General features: G+C 54.9%; 2 protein-coding genes and 1 non-coding gene across 7 annotated transcripts; all 3 read left to right on the top strand.

The window, feature by feature from the left end:
• The first annotated feature begins 1,487 nt into the window (after window positions 1-1,487).
• Window positions 1,488-13,729, top strand: ATN1 (atrophin 1). 5 transcript variants are annotated; one of them, XM_053921851.2, is made up of 10 exons: window positions 1,488-1,758; window positions 6,355-6,548; window positions 6,684-6,821; window positions 6,973-7,086; window positions 7,992-9,994; window positions 10,212-10,434; window positions 10,779-11,475; window positions 12,344-12,487; window positions 12,826-13,006; window positions 13,186-13,729. In XM_053921851.2, exons 2-10 carry the CDS (start codon window positions 6,522-6,524, stop codon window positions 13,217-13,219), a joined length of 3,561 nt encoding a protein of 1,186 aa, XP_053777826.1. In that variant the 5' UTR covers window positions 1,488-1,758; window positions 6,355-6,521; the 3' UTR covers window positions 13,220-13,729. The 5 variants fall into 5 exon arrangements, with proteins under 5 accessions (XP_053777826.1, XP_053777829.1, XP_053777827.1 ...); XM_053921854.2 differs by having other exon boundaries at window positions 1,489-1,758; window positions 7,989-9,994; XM_053921852.2 differs by lacking the exon at window positions 1,488-1,758 and adding an exon at window positions 1,806-2,248.
• Window positions 13,730-14,395: 666 nt separating this feature from the next.
• Window positions 14,396-16,361, top strand: C3H12orf57 (chromosome 3 C12orf57 homolog). The gene is made up of 3 exons (XM_024579226.4): window positions 14,396-14,907; window positions 15,216-15,392; window positions 16,130-16,361. The coding sequence occupies exons 1-3, from the start codon at window positions 14,856-14,858 to the stop codon at window positions 16,279-16,281; spliced, it is 381 nt and encodes a 126-aa protein (XP_024434994.1). The 5' UTR covers window positions 14,396-14,855; the 3' UTR covers window positions 16,282-16,361.
• LOC112322104 (U7 small nuclear RNA) lies at window positions 14,517-14,579 on the top strand. The gene has a single exon (XR_002976596.1). It is a non-coding gene; the product is annotated as a U7 small nuclear RNA (small nuclear RNA).
• Window positions 16,362-16,444: the final 83 nt, after the last annotated feature.

The following is a 16,444-nucleotide window of genomic DNA, read 5'->3' as shown; positions in this document are numbered from 1 at the left end:
TGGCTGTCCGGGCCTCACACATACCCTACCCCCACCCCAAATCTGGAGAGCTATTAGGGCTCCCAATCCATACTCCAGCTCCAGCTCTTCCTATTTCCCAGCCTGCCTCCCTCCCACTATCTGGCCTTCCCACTCTCGTCTGCCAAAAACCAACCAGTGTCTTGGCTCCTTTGTCCTGGGAGATGTTGCAGTTTAGTGTGGGGCCAGGGAGCCAGCCCAGAAGACACTGGTGCTGGACTGCTGGGGGTGCTGGCTTCAAGGCTGAAGACTGGGAATGGCTGGCAGACTGACAGTGTCAGAGGCTGCGTGGAGAGCAGTGGGAGGAGAAGAAAGAGCCTTAGGCCTGGGGTGGGGACTGTCTCCTCATTACAATGATTGGGATTGGGGAACGAGGACACCTAGGGATTTGGCTATGCTTTGAGCCTAATCCCCACCTCACCCCTTCCCTGGGACCCAAAGTACCATCAGTGATGACTTCAACGGAGACACCGCCAGACAGAGGGCCCAAGCGTGGTGTCCCACTCCTATAAAGTAATCTCTTCCCTACACTGGAGCTTGCCCTCCCCCATTTCTATCATTTCCTTCTCCTGCTTTCCCTTCCACTCTCTTGTCTTCTGCATCACTGACCTTCCCTCTTTCATATTACCACCAAAGACCATGTTTATCTTACATTTCCTTCCAATCTTCTTTACCCATTCCCAACCCCTCCACACCCACTCCATTCTAACTACTTTGTCTTGCTATCAAGATCCTCCTTAGCTCTCTTGGAAACCCCCTCACCTACAGAGCTCAGCCACCCCTGGGTCTTCCACCCTCCTGTCCTACCCAGAGCCCCACGGTCCCCTAGAAAATGCATCTGGCTCCACCTCTGCTGTCCCTTCTCAAGGTTTCTCCTGCTTTCCTTTCTCACTCCAAGCTGACATCTCTGAACTTGTGTCTCTCCAGCTTACCTTCATCACCCGCAAATTCTTACATTTCCTATTATTTTCCCAACACCAGTCACCCTCAAATTCTACCTTCTTCCAGAAATCTCAGTCTTCTGTATGTGTCTCCATTTTTTTTTCAATTTCTTCCCCTCCTTATGACCCCGAACTTCCATCCCATTCTCTGTCATAACTGCCTCCCCAACCTTCCCTCACCCGACATGTCTGCCACAGACGCTGTCACCCAAGCTTCTTTCATCTCTTATCACACACTTCATTGCCCCGAAAGCCCCCATGTAGCTCCATCTTTCCAATCCCACCCCATTACCCCAATCTCTGCCTCGTACCCGCAACCTCCCGCCCCACCTCTGCCATAGCCCCCTTTGCCCTCAAACTTCTGCCTCCCCCACACATTTACCCCTACAACCCACAGCCCCTCCCTCCCTAGCCCTCTCCAGTGCCAGGCCCGCGGGCTCCCCGCGTTCCGCCTCCGCGAACCCCTCCCCGCGCCCCGGGCCCCCTCGGCCTCGGCCGCGGCCAACTCGCACGGCGCCTCCCCTCTCCGTCCCCCTCCCCCCTCGCAGCTCGCCTGGCTCTCCCTCCCTCGCGTCTCCCTCCTGGCCCCTCTCTCCCCGTTCCTCCGCGCTCCCTCCTTCTCCCTCTTCCTCCCTTCTCCCATCCCCCTCTCCCAAGCTCCCTCCCTTCGCCGGCCGCTTTCCTGTGCAAGTCGCCGGACGCGCCGCGCAGCCCGCCCGCAGCCCGGGTCGGGCCGGGGCCCGGGGCCGGGGGCCGCGACCCAGGACCCAGTGGGGGGCGCCGCTGGCCGCGGGGCGGGGTAGGAGGGGGCGAGGGGGACGGCCGCCCGGGGCGGGGCGGGGGCCGCGGGCGGAGGCCTCCGAGGGGGCCGCGGGTAGCGCGAGTGCGGGCCGCGCGAGGCGGGCGCGGGCGGCGGCGGGAGGCAGCGGGAGGCAGCGGGGCAGAGCAGCGCCGGGGGCCGCGGGGGCGAGCGGAGCCTCCGGCGGGGCGCGCGGCGCGGCCCGGGCGTTCCGGGGGCCGCGGGGAGGCGGCGGGCCCGGGGAGGGGCTGCGCGGGAGCCCGGGCCGGGATTTGCTCGGGGTCCGCGAGCGATCGGGGCCAGGTCGGGGGAGAGGGGGATGGGGGCCGCCCTCCGAGCGGGTCGGGGCCGCCGCCGCCGGCGTCGCGGCGGCGACTGAAGCGGGAAGAGGAGAGCGGGGCGGGGGAGCGGCCGCCGCCGCCCCCCCCCCCCAGGCGCCGGGTCCCCGAATCCCGCTCGGAGCCAGCCAGCCGTCCCGAGCCACAACCAGGTAAGAGGTGCCGCCGCGCGGGCCTGGGGCACGCCCGGGCTCGGGCCCGCGGCTCCCCACCCCCACCCTCCCACTTCCCCCTCCCGCCGCCGCCGCCTCCATTTGTTATTTTCCCAGTCGGGCCCCCCCACTGCGGGCTCTGCCCGGCCCGGCGCCGGGGCTCGGAGTGCGGCCGGCCCCCCGCGGAGGGAGGAGGGCCGGGGCACCCGCACGGTCGGGCAGGTGGGGGGAGGTGGGAGGGTCTCAGGAGGAGGCTGATGGGGCGAAAGAGGGTAGCCGGGACCCCGCGGTGGAGGGCTGATTGGGGATAAACGGGAGATGCCCGTGAAGGGGCTTTGGGGCGAAGGCAAAAAGAAATTCGACAGATGGCAGCGAGGTGGGGCACAAGGTCTCCAGGAAAAGCCCCAAAGGCCCAGAACCCGGGTTTCCGAGCGCGAGGTTGGGGGTGGTATGTGTGGAAGGGAAGTGGGGAATGGGGAAGGGGTGTGGTAGGTGGAGAGGGATTGTAGCTGCTGAGGGAGGAGAATGGAACCTGGGGAAACGGCCGAGGGGGGGCCCACCTTTGAGAGGACCCTGAGGTGTTCCCGAGTGGAATTGGGAAAGCAATGCTTTCGTGATTCAGTTTTCTTTCCCCTACTGCAGGTCACCTCTGGTCTTTTTTTTTTCCTCCCAGTTTCAGACAGAGTTTCTTCTTGGAGAGGGGCACACGGGGGCCCAGTAGTGTGGGTCATCTTAAAACTAATGGAGGGAGGAACACTGACGGGAGAGTTAGGGAGAAAGGGTTTCTGGGAGGGTGGAACCGAGGAGAGAATTGGGCTATCTTGTAGGCATGCCAGGCAAGTTGTCACCTCTACCTTCAGATCCCTGGGGCATCCCTCTGCCCCCCTAGCTGTGGTTTGTGGCAGGAGTGGGGGGGGGGTTGTCTTCATTACTATTTTGAGCTCAGAGATTTCCCTTTGTGCATGGGCTTATTTCTACTGGGGTAGGTACTCTTAAGCTCTCTTCCCTGAGGGTACTATAGGAGAGTAGGAGTTGCTTTAGCAACTGGAAGGGGAGTGGCTGGCTGATGGACCCCTGGGATGGACTCTTGAGGTTCAGGTTCTGCCATTTCGTTGCCATGGCAACGATCCAGTGGATGTCTAATAGGTGGGGGTTCAGAATGTTGACTGGACCTCAGACTTTGGCCATGTCCTTAGGACTGTTGCCAGGGTTCTGGAGAACGTGTCTGGTGTTGCTGGTGTATGGGTTTAGCAGGGGCCACTCCCTTCCATGGAGCAGTCTGTTGGACACAGGTAGATATGTTACTTGCCAGTCTGGGTGTTTCTACAAGTCTCTCCCCCTAGGTGTGGTGGGAGCATGGAAATGCTCTCTTCACTATACCATCTTATGGTAGTTCTTTCTGACTCTATCTCTTATTATTAGGGACTTTTTGTATACAGTAATCTTTTTGATTCTTTGCACTGATATTCTTCCATTTTCTTAATCTGAGTTTGTCTTCCCTGATCAACCTTTTCCTCTTTGACACAGTGACCCCTTCCCTCAGCTAACTTTTGACCTATTTCCCTGACCTTGTAGGACTGTTTGGGCTTTCCACGCCCATTTCAGGTGAGGGTGGCCCAGGGGTAAGTAAGGGCTATGGAATAACCTGGTGCAGTGGAAATACTCTAGAACTGGAGCCAGGAGACTTGGGTCTAGTCCGGGATGTACTTCTGTGACCTTGGGCAAGTCACCTGTTTCTTTTAGCCTCGGCTTCATTGTAAGACGAAGGGGTTATAGATGAGATGATTTCTGAGGTCCGTCTGACAATCCTGGATTCTCTGAAGGCTTAGGCCAGTGCATTGTTATCTGCTGGTCTGGACTGCATTGTTATCTAGCAGTCACTTTGGGACTGGTTTGTTAGTCTGGCAGATCTGGAGTGATGGTGGGGGCTGGGCCAATGATCCTGAAATTCACTCTGTATGCCCTTCCCAGAAACGCCTTGTGCTTGTATTGTATTCCTTCTGGCATCCTTCTCGTATTTCTCCCTTAATTTCTTTTTCTGTTCTTAGAGACTCTCTCCCTACTTTTCACTTTTCCACTTCCCCAATCTGGTCTTTATCATTTTCCTTTTGCAGTAAGGCAATGAAGCTGAGCAAGCTTAGTGTGTTGCCAGACACATAGTAGGTGCTCAAAATGTTAGTTACAGTGACTGGCTATTAGGGCAACATGGAGTGTAGCTTAGCTTGCTGGTGCTAAAACCTGCCCCTGATTCAGATACAACCTTAACTGCTCTCACCCTGCCCCTCCTTGCCCCAGGATTACCTGCCTTTTTATGACCGCTTTTATCTTTCAAAATTACTCATTGCTTATTTTATCAGATTTCTGGTGATTTTAAAAGTTGAAGTAGGGGGAGGGGCACGCTAGGATTGCTCTGGGACATTCCTGCATGTCTCTGGCCTAGCTCTGACTGATTTGGGAGCCGGTGCAGTGATGGGGAGGAGAGACGGGCACTGTTCTCTAGAAGGGCTGGCAAAGACACACCAGTCACAAATACTCAGTGTTGTACTTTTGTTAGGATTGCTTTCCCCTTTTGTTATTTGGGTTTTATTCTTTGGATTTTGGGGGTTGACAGTATTTTCAAATCAATCTACACAACAAAAATGTGGTAATAGTTGTAGTTGAAGAAAAATGGCTGGTTTACTGGGCAGAGCATCAGTTGTAAGTTCAAAAGACCTGGGGCTCTGTTCCACCTATTTTGTTACTCTAAGTAAATTCTTAGTAAGTTTCCTGGAAAGGTTCGGCTCACCCCTCACTACCTGCCTCAGTATGGTTCAGTGGAACTGAGTGAGAAGTAATTACTTTGTATTCCTTGGGGAAGTATGATCTAGGATGTGGAAATGCACTTGCCTAGCCAGGCCTCCTAACTCAGAACAGGCAGGTAAGCTTATTCTTCTGTTCCTACTGAGGCCACCAGCACTTCATCCAAGAAGACCTATGAAGTTAGTGGGCTTAAAGATAAAAAACAAGAAGGGAACACCCATATATACTTGATATCAGTGGGGGATACAGAAAGGAAGAGAACAGTAACAACATTTTTGCTCTCTAACAATCATATGGTCAGTAGTATTGAAAGATAGGATACTTAGCAAGAAATACAAACCACTGCAAACGAAAATAGATATATATAGATAGATAGAGATGAGCTGTGAGGAGGTGTGCACCCATTTAAGCCAAGTGAGAGATAGGTTCACAATGTAAATTTGTGTTGTGTGCTCACTGATCTCACTGATTTGCTTGACAAAGTGAAAAGTCCTGCCTTTTCCTCTGGCCTTCAGGAACCCACGTACTAGAGAGGGGGTCTTTACGACGCTCCCAAAAGTGAAGCTCTGCTCTTTGGGGATATCGGGATTTGGTCTTGGGATTGGTAGGGTTTGCGCCTTTGCACTGTAGAATGGGGCAGTCCTCTCCCACCTACTCTGATGTGAAAAAAGATTCTTTTTGTGTCTCTGGGGCTGATCTAGGTCTTCTGAGGATTAATCGCACCAGCTCTTCTGATGAGAATATAGCAAAGTATAGAAGAAAGAACGTGGGCTTTGAAATCAGGGAGAGGTGGGCTTGATTCTGGTGCCGTCACTGGTTCCTCACTGTATATTATCACATGAAGTTGGCGAGTCAGAATCACAATCTTTAAGCCTCAGTTTCCTCACTTATATGATGGGAATAATAGGAACACCTGCTTTTGAGGGTTGGTTGTAAATATTAAATTGTGTAGGTGAGGGTTTGACAAAAAGAAGGTACTCGATAAATACGTTAATACTTGAGCTCGTTTCTTTTCGCTCCTCTGCAAGGCCCTGTGGAATGCGTGTGTGCACAGGTATCTCCTAGGGACCGTGAAGGGTAAAACAGTGTCATCTCTAGAATGGGGGCTCCTAGCTACATCTGAGTTTTATTGCTCTCCCCAGGGATGAAAGAGATGGTATGGTGAGCAGAGTCTTCACTTGTAGATAGCTGGATAGCCCGTGGGGCAAGCCAGCCGAGTTTCGGGGCTGGGACCACTCGCAAGCACAGTGGTTGACCTTTCAGACTCCGCTTCCATGATTTGGAGACTTCCATGGTCTTTCTAACAGGCTTCACTGAAAACAGATCCTGCAAGTCCCAGGTGCCTACACGGGAAACTTGGAGATCCTGCTTCCTGCTTCCCAGGCCACAGCTGTGGGGAGCTTGGGGTGAAGCAGAGAAGTTTCTGTATTCAGCTGCCCAGGCAGAGGAGAATGGGGTCTCCACAGCCTGAAGAATGAAGACACGACAGAATAAAGACTCAGTGAGTGATAGCTTGAGAGACATGAAAGATTAGGGGCAGGGAAGCTAGGGGGAAGGGCCTGGAGAGGAAGAATAGAAGTAAGGTACAACCTAAAGTTAGGTGAAACGTTATATTGTTTTCTTCCTTATTCCTCAGATGTCAATGAGGAGTGGACGGAAGAAAGAGGCCCCTGGGCCCCGGGAAGAACTGAGATCGAGGGGCCGGGCCTCCCCTGGAGGGGTCAGCACATCTAGCAGTGATGGCAAGGCCGAGAAGTCTAGGCAGACAGCCAAGGTATTCTGTCCTGAGGTCCTCCCACAGGATGCTCAGGCACTGGGGCTGAGGTTGTGTGTGTGTGTGTTGTGGGGGAACTTCCTGTCTGGCACAGGGTAGTGGTAGAGGCTTGGGAGGTATAAGACAAGAATTTTCTCTTTCTCTTTAACAGAAGGCACGAGTAGAGGAAGCTTCCACCCCAAAGGTCAGCAAGCAGGGCCGGAGTGAGGAGATCTCAGAGAGTGAAAGTGAGGAGACCAACGCACCAAAAAAGACCAAAACTGAGGTGGGAGACCCTTGCAGCCGTCCTGACCCATCTTCTGATTTTCTTTCCCCCACACTTCCTTACATTTAGGATTCCTTTTATTTTTTAATCTCGCTGTTTTTCTTAAAGTTTAATTCATTCATTTTTAGAGAGGAGGGAAGTGAGGGAGAGAAACATCAGTCAGTTGCCTCTCACATACCCCAAGCAGGTACCCAGCCCTCAAACTAGGCACGTGCCCTGGCCAGGAATTGAACCCGCAACCCTTTGGTTTTAAGGCCAGCACTCAATTCACTGAGCCACACCAGCCAGGGCAGGATTCCTATCTTAATCTCACCTGGAATATGAGAGAAAAACCATATCCTAGTACTTACTAAAGTGGTCCTGTCTATAATATATTAGACAGATCTTTAGGGTTTTGGCTAGGCAGGGTCAAAGGGGACTGGAAGTGTGGAAGAGTCTAGCCTTTCCTAGGTCCTGATTTTCAGGAAGGGGGTGGGGGAGGAGGTTAAGGGTGAGAAGTCTTACTGGAAGGAACAGATAAATCATAAGGAAAATGTAGAGTGGTCCTTTTAAGAACCAAGGGTTTCTGGGATGTTAAAGGGGTAAAGGAGTTGAGAGAAGGGTAGATACAAGCTGGTGGAAGACAGGGATTTGGGTTCAGCTTTGGATAGGGAGAAGGTGCCTGAGATGGACACTTGAAGGACTGGGGTTTTACAAGGAGGAAACCAGACTGCTAGAGGGCAACTGAGAATGTGGGGAGAGGGGTGGAATCCAGAGATGGTAGGGAAGTGAGCTTGAGTAAGAGTATTCATCACACTGTGGCACAGTGGTGTGCTGTGAGGGGTAAATGATTTTTTGCCAGGGAGACCCTAAATCTAGGGGAAGCAAGAAAGGAAGGGAAAACAGCCCTCCCTTTTCTGTAGCAGGAGCTCCCTCGGCCACAGTCTCCCTCCGATCTGGACAGCTTAGATGGGCGGAGCCTCAATGATGATGGCAGCAGTGACCCGAGGGATATAGACCAGGATAACCGAAGCACGTCCCCCAGCATCTACAGCCCTGGAAGTGTTGAGAATGACTCCGACTCGTCTTCTGGCCTGTCCCAAGGCCCAGCCCGCCCCTACCACCCACCTCCACTCTTTCCTCCCTCCCCTCCACCACCAGACAGCAACCCCCGACAGCCAGAGCCTGGTTTTGAACCTCATTCTTCTGTGACACCCACTGGATATCATGCTCCTATGGAACCCCCCACATCTCGGATGTTCCAGGCTCCTCCTGGGGCCCCTCCCCCTCATCCACAGCTCTATCCTGGGGGTGCTAGTGGAGGAGTTTTGTCTGGACCCCCAATGGGTCCCAAGGGGGGAGGGGCTGCCTCTTCAGTGGGGGCCCCTAGTGGGGGTAAGCAGCACCCCCCACCTACTACCCCCATTTCAATATCAAGCTCTGGGGCTGGTGGTGTTCCCCCAACAAAGCCGCCTAACACTCCAGTGGGTGGTGGAAACCTACCCTCTGCTCCACCACCAGCCACTTTCCCCCATGTGACACCAAACCTGCCTCCCCCACCTGCTCTGAGACCCCTTAACAATGCATCAGCCTCTCCTCCTGGGCTGGGGGCCCAGCCACTACCTGGGCATCTGCCCTCTCCCCATGCCATGGGACAGGGTATGGGTGGACTTCCTCCTGGCCCAGAGAAGGGCCCCACTCTTGCTCCCTCACCCCACCCTCTGCCCCCTGTTTCTTCCTCTTCTGCCCCAGCCCCCCCAATGAGGTATCCTTATTCATCCTCTAGTAGTAGCTCTGCAGCAGCCTCCTCTTCCAGTTCTTCTTCATCTGTCTCTGCCTCTGCCTCCCAATACCCAGCTTCCCAGGCACTGCCCAGTTATCCCCACTCCTTCCCTCCCCCGACAAGCCTGTCTGTCTCTAATCAGCCACCCAAGTATACTCAGCCTTCTCTCCCATCCCAGGCTGTGTGGAGCCAGGGTCCCCCACCACCTCCACCATATGGCCGCCTCTTAGCCAACAGCAATGCCCACCCAGGCCCCTTCCCTCCTTCTACTGGAGGACAGTCCACTGCCCACCCACCAGCCCCAACACATCACCATCACCACCAGCAACAGCAGCAGCAACAGCAGCAGCAACAGCACCATGGTAGCTCTGGGCCCCCTCCACCTGGAGCATATCCCCACCCCCTGGAGGGCAGTAATTCCCACCATGCACACCCTTATGCCATGTCCCCCTCCCTGGGCTCTCTGAGGCCCTACCCACCAGGGCCAGCACACCTGCCCCCACCTCACAGCCAGGTGTCCTATAGCCAAGCAGGCCCCAATGGCCCCCCGGTCTCTTCCTCCTCTTCCAACTCTTCTTCCTCCTCTCAAGGGTCCTACCCATGTTCACACGCCTCCCCTTCCCAGGGCCCCCAAGGGGCGCCCTACCCCTTCCCACCCGTGCCTCCGGTCACCACCTCCTCGGCTACACTTTCCACAGTCATTGCCACAGTGGCTTCCTCGCCAGCAGGCTACAAGACAGCCTCCCCACCTGGGCCCCCACCATATGGAAAGAGAGCCCAGTCCCCAGGGGCCTACAAGACAGCCACCCCACCGGGATACAAGCCAGGGTCACCGCCCTCCTTCCGAACGGGGACCCCACCAGGCTACCGAGGTGCTTCGCCGCCCGCAGGCCCAGGGACCTTCAAGCCAGCCTCGCCCACGGTGGGGCCTGGGCCACCCCTGCCACCTGCAGGGCCCTCGGGCCTGTCATCCCTGCCGCCACCGCCTGCGGGCCCTGCCTCGGGGCCGCCCCTCAATGCCACGCAGATCAAACAGGAGCCGGCTGAGGAATATGAGACCCCCGACAGCCCAGTGCCCCCGGTCCGCAGCCCCTCGCCCCCTCCCAAGGTGGTAGATGTCCCCAGCCACGCCAGTCAGTCAGCCAGGTGAGTGGGGCGTGGGCGGGCGGGCCTGGGATGGGGAGGAGGGTAACACAGATAGGGAGGAGGCGCAGGAGGAAGGGTGCTTGCGTTCTTGCGATGCTTTTTAAAGTACTGTAGACCCTCGCCCCTCCTTCCCAGCCTGCGGGTGCTGACTTTGGGCGGGAGTCGCCGCGGGGCCGCCCACAGGGGCTAAACGCGTGCTCCCTCCGCACCCTGGCAGGTTCAATAAACACCTGGATCGCGGCTTTAACTCGTGCGCGCGCAGCGACTTGTACTTTGTGCCGCTGGAGGGCTCCAAGCTGGCCAAGAAGAGAGCCGACCTGGTGGAGAAGGTGCGGCGCGAGGCCGAGCAGCGCGCTCGCGAAGAAAAGGAGCGGGAGCGCGAGCGGGAACGCGAGAAAGAGCGGGAGCGCGAGAAGGAGCGCGAGCTGGAACGGAGCATGGTGAGTGCGTCACCACGTGCGCCTCCCGCCTTTCCGCTCTCCTTTTGCGCGGTGCTGGGAGGCTCGAGGGGCGGGGCGTCATCGCGCCACCTCTTGGAGAGGAGGAAGCACTGCAGCCTAGGGAATGGAGATCAAAGGATACCTGCGAGACCACTGCCTGCCTGGGTTGGCTGAAAGGACAGCTCAGGTCAGACCACCTGTGGACTATAAGAACAGCTACTATTTAGGTGAAGGGGTTAGGGAAGGACTTGGTAGGCTGTATTCAGCTGCTGAGGTAAATGAGTAGATTAGGAGAGGCTGCCTTTTTACACTCTTCTGACTCTCCTCTTCTTTGTACCCCACAGAAGTTGGCTCAGGAGGGACGTGCCCCAGTGGAATGTCCATCTCTCGGCCCTGTGCCCCATCGCCCTCCGTTTGAGCCGGGCAGCGCTGTGGCTACAGTACCCCCCTACCTGGGTCCTGACACTCCAGCCCTGCGCACTCTCAGTGAATATGCCCGTCCCCACGTCATGTCTCCTGGCAATCGCAACCATCCTTTCTACGTGCCCCTGGGGGCAGTGGACCCGGGGCTCCTGGGTTACAATGTCCCAGCTCTGTACAGCAGTGACCCAGCAGCCCGGGAGAGGGAGCGGGAGGCCCGAGAACGAGACCTCCGTGATCGCCTCAAGCCTGGCTTCGAGGTGAAGCCCAGTGAGCTGGAACCCCTACACGGGGTTCCTGGGCCAGGCCTGGATCCCTTCCCCCGACACGGGGGCCTGGCTCTGCAGCCTGGCCCACCTGGCCTGCACCCTTTCCCCTTTCATCCCAGCCTGGGGCCCCTTGAGAGGGAACGTCTGGCACTGGCTGCTGGGCCAGCCCTGCGGCCTGACATGTCCTATGCGGAGCGTCTGGCAGCTGAGAGACAGCATGCAGAAAGGGTGGCAGCCTTGGGCAATGACCCCCTGGCCCGGCTGCAGATGCTCAATGTGACCCCCCATCACCACCAGCACTCCCACATCCACTCTCACCTGCACCTCCACCAGCAGGACGCCATCCATGCAGGTGAGATTCCTCCTTCCTTCCTTGACCCCTTGCTAGGGGCCATCTTGACCCCTAGCAAGTGATCGAGCTCTTCTGTTCCTCAAGCCAGGACTTCCGTGTCCTCCATGAGCCTATCTCTTGAGTGCTGCCATGACCTTTGCCTCCCTGTCGTGGACCAGCCTGTCATCTCATACCCTACCCTTGCCACAAAGACTATTCCTCACACCCTGACCCTCTTCTGAGTCTAGCATCCCACCCATGATAGAGGTTCAAGCTGGGAATTTTGGAAAGAGCACCACCTTTCTACCATTACAGCCCCTCACATACCCTGTCTTCTTGTTCCTCTGGATTCAACTCTATTGTGGCTTCTTGCCGACTTCTCCCAGCTGGAGGTCTTTTCTGTTCCTCCCCATTTCTGTGCCTTTTCAGAAAGAGCCTTGTAGCTGTGGGTTGTGGGCATCCTAGGTAATAATGAGCTTAGCTTACTATCCCGTCACTATATTTCATATTGCCCAATCTAGCCTTATACTCATGTTCGTTCCAATGTCTCTTGAGCTTTCTCTCTCTCTCAACCTCTGTTCTCTTCCTGTTCTGTTCTCTTCCTGTCTCATTTTCTAAACTTTCTATCCTCTTCCATCTCCTCTAAGCAGTCCACTTCTCTCTTTTCTTTTCTTCAGTCCCCTCTGCCAGCTGTAATCTGCCCTCTGCCATCAGTGTGTCCCTGCTCTAGTAATGTTTTATGCTGTCTATTGTGCCTCCTCGTTGCACTCTGGATCTGTCTGTGTTTGATTTTCCATCTCTCTTCCCAGGCTTGGATTCCCTTCACCTACATGCATGGGTTTCCCCAAATCTGCCTTCTGGTGATACCTTCCTCTTCTCTACCCTCCAGCCTCTGCCTCGGTGCACCCTCTCATTGACCCCCTGGCCTCAGGGTCTCACCTTACCCGGATACCCTACCCAGCTGGGACCCTCCCCAACCCCCTTCTTCCTCACCCTCTGCACGAGAACGAAGTTCTTCGTCACCAGCTCTTTGGTAAGGATGGAGGTTAGGGATGGGGAAGGTCTAATGAGTGAAGGGCATAAAGGAGGAATTTGGATGGTGGGATTGGCCTAGTTGGGCTTGGGAGGGGGTGAGAAGGCACCCAGAGGAGGTGGGAATGGGGGTAGGCCCTGCCAAGGGAGGCATAGGTTTTAGTGCCAGGCTAAGGAGTTTGAATCCTAACTCCACCACTGGCATTTTGCAGGACTGGCTATTACCCAGCTTTTTTGGTCTCAGTTTCCTCTGTATGAAATGTGGTTGGCTATTTCTTGGCTTAGAGTAGGCCATCAGTCCCCCATCAGTTATGTGCCCCCTGCCCTTCTTGCCCACAGCCGCTCCTTACCGGGACCTGCCAGCTTCCCTCTCTGCCCCGATGTCAGCAGCTCACCAGCTGCAGGCCATGCACGCGCAGTCCGCTGAGCTGCAGCGCTTGGCGCTAGAGCAGCAGCAGTGGTTGCACGCCCATCACCCACTGCACAGTGTGCCGTTACCCGCCCAGGAGGACTATTACAGGTACTACCAGGCACGCCTAATCCCAGAGTGAAGGGATGTAAGCCTGTGTTGGGGTGTGGGCATGGTACAACTGGACTAGGCTCCTGTGGGAGATCCCCTACACCATCTTCTTTGAGAGAGGGGTCAGGTCAGGTTTGAATTCAGTCTCTCATCTGTTCTATACCCTTTCTCTTCCCTAGTCACCTGAAAAAGGAAAGTGACAAGCCGCTGTAAATCTGCAATCAAGACAGCCATGGCCCGAGTGTGCATCTGGACCTTGGAGGTCTCCTTCCCGGCTTGCAATCCAGAGCAACGAGGGGTGCTGCTCAGTTGCAGGACCTCTGCAGCTGGACAGAGGGAGGGAAGAAGGGACAGATGGAAGGCCAAGGCTCCTGTGGTGTGCAGAGGTGGGGAGGTGGCAGCGGTGGGGGCAGAAGGCACACAGTATCTTGTTCCAGGTCCTTCCTTGTCCCCCTGCTTTCTTCCTCTCCTGAGCCCAATCCCTGTGGCCATCACGCCCTCCCCCACCTCGTTGGTGTGATTATTTCATCTGTTAGATGTGGCTGTTTTTGCGTAGCATTGTGTGCCGCCCCTGCCCCTCCCTAATCCCTGTGAGCGCGCCCCCTCTGCGATGTATGCCCCTTGCCCCTGCCCCACATTAATAATTTATATATAAATATCTATATGATGCTCTTTAAAAACATCCCAACCAAAACCAACCAAACAAAACATCCTCACAAACTCCCCAGGAAGATGGCTGTGACTCTTTATTTCGGGCTATGGGGGCGGGGCCTCAAGATAGACCAGCTCGGAAGTTGGAAGGGATGGGCCTTCCGAAAGAACGGGGTGGAGGGACCCTGGATAGTTGGAGAGGGTGCCGCCGAAGCTAGTCCCCCTCCTTCCTCCCAAGGCTGGGAAGTCAGGGTGCTGGAGGCCTGGGACAGGCACGCCTCTGCCAAGGTCAGTTCTAGGAAATGCTCAGGCCTGATGCGGTTGTGCTACTGGTCTGACAGGAGCGACCAGTCTGAATCTTTTCCATAGAATAGTTTGATACATAGTTATGAAGCAGGGGCCGGGGTTTCAACAGATGAAGTAGATTAGAATCCAGGAGTCTTTACCCTGTGGTTTGGGAAGAGCAAGTGACAATTTCAAACACCTAGAAAAGAGAAATTAGAGGGTGTTACGCTGCAGCACGCAATCCTAAACAGGCCCTTTTAGGAAAGTGCCAGAGCGCTTTCAGTTCCAAGCTTTTACTGCTGCGAATCACTGTCTCCGTTCTTAAAAACTAAAGGGTGTGACTGGCTTCTTTCAGCCAATCAGCATCGATTTAATTTGCATAAACTCGTATCAAATGTTCAGAAACTCTAGAAGTGAATGATATAAGTTCTTTAGACTACTATGTTTCCTTGTGAATATTACAGTGCACCTCGTTGATTATACAGCAATAAGAGTTAGAAAAGGCCGCTCTGAGCTCACCCTCACCAGTAGTGGAGTTCACGGATACCCCATGTTCTCTCCAGGCGATTTTCTGCAGTGCTTACAGCTCTTTTTGAATTTGTCTAGTAGGTCTTCCTGTCTTTACCGGAAGACCCACAATAACGCGTGACGTTAAACAATAGAATTACTGAACTGTTGTCTTGACGATGTATATTGTGTGTTAAGCTTATGTACTGGTAGCGCGTTTAAAAACTCTTAACGTTTAGGAATTCTTTGTAATTCGTAGTAAGGTCGTTATTATACTGACGCAACTTCCGGTTGCGACTACTATCGTTTTTCCTTTTTGGAGCAGTGTGGAGATCTTATTTTGGAGATCGTCTTTTCTTTCTCAGCATTTCTTTGCTTTTGCTACACGTGCAACCAGTAGTACACTATGGCGTCCGCCTCCGCGCAGCCTGCGGCCCTGAGCGCAGAACAGGCCAAGGGTGAGGAGCGTTCTTCTTCACCGGGCCGGCTGCCTGCGGGAAGAGGGTGCGGGAGGTGGGTAACAGAGAGATGTGCTCGCATCTCTGGGAAGCTGGGAGCGCGGTACTATCTTTTTTTTTTTTTTCCCTTTCCTTTAACAACAAGGATACACTAGAGCGAGAGATTCCGGGCCGTGTTTTATCGCGTTCTTATGGCTTCGGCCCACTAATTAATTCCTTGTCCTCATCCTTGCTTTGTCGGCTGGGCCTGCTGGCAATGCTCCCGTGTCTACGCCGGGACGCCACCTTGGGTTGCATCTGCCACACAGTGGTCCTGGCCGAGGTGATCCAGGCGTTCTCGGCCCCTGAAAACGCCGTACGCATGGACGAGGCTCGAGACAACGCATGCAACGACATGGGCAAGATGCTGCAGTTCGTGCTGCCGGTGGCCACACAGATTCAGCAGGAGGTTATCAAAGCCTACGGCTTCAGCTGCGACGGGGAAGGTGGGCTGGGCAGGGAAGGGGGGGTGGTGGTGGAGTGAATCTGGGAGCTGTCGTCTCCCTTCTCGCCACACGGTGGCAGCCACAATCTGACTAATAGTATTGGAACTGAGAGCCTAGGGTCTTCCCTGAACTGTACCAGGTGAAGTCCTAAATGCATTTTGTAGTTACCATTAATTATACTACTACTCCATTTTAAGATGAGGAAACAGCCTCTTGTAGTAAACTAAGTGCCGGAGGTCACAACGGAGCGGACCCGAACCCTGTTCTGGAATCTTTAGTGACATGTCTGCATGATGTTAGCAGGTTTCTTCAGCCCTTCCAAGGTGTTTCAGCTAATCTGTCCTTGAGGGTTGGAAGTTCATTTTCTTTGGTGAGATCTGATTTAGGCCAGTTGGCCCATGGCCTTCATGTATTGTGGTTATAGATGTCGGATCTCGTGGGTGTTCATACTTTGGGGTCCTATAATGAAATTGCTATCATTGTTTACCTGATGGTGAGAAGTACACTGCTTTGGTATATTCCCATTTACCGCATCCCATCTAGCTGTGCCCCGTGTAGACCAGGAAGTGGTTGGTGCAAACCCCACAGGACAGAGGTCTTGCATGTGCCTTGTTTTGTAGGCAGCTACCTGGCCAGGAAGGGAGCAGCCAGTTACTCATATCCAAGCTACCCCCCTCCTTGTCTTGGGCACCTCCATTCCCTGGGGATGTGGGTTGACCCTCAGATCTCCCTCGCAGGTGTTCTTAAGTTTGCCCGCTTGGTCAAGTCTTACGAAGCCCAGGATCCCGAGATTGCCAGCCTGTCCAGCAAGCTGAAGGCGCTGTTCCTGCCTCCTATGACACTGCCGCCCCACGGGCCTGCTTCGGGTGGTGGTGTCGCTGCTTCCTGAGGGTTGGCTTCCCCTGTAACACTTCCTGGGAAAGGAAAATCTTGATGTTTCTGAGGATAATAAACATACCTGTGACAGCCTCCATGTCAATCTTTTGTGACCCGACAACCCCACCTCCTGGCCCCAGATTCCCTCTGCCATTCCAGCTGCTCCTCTCCCTGTC

Source organism: Desmodus rotundus, chromosome 3 (genome assembly GCF_022682495.2).
Source record: "Desmodus rotundus isolate HL8 chromosome 3, HLdesRot8A.1, whole genome shotgun sequence".
Taxonomy (NCBI): Eukaryota; Metazoa; Chordata; class Mammalia; order Chiroptera; family Phyllostomidae; genus Desmodus; species Desmodus rotundus.
The sequence above is the reverse complement of the archived record's forward strand: the minus strand, read 5'-3'. Positions and strand labels throughout refer to the sequence as shown.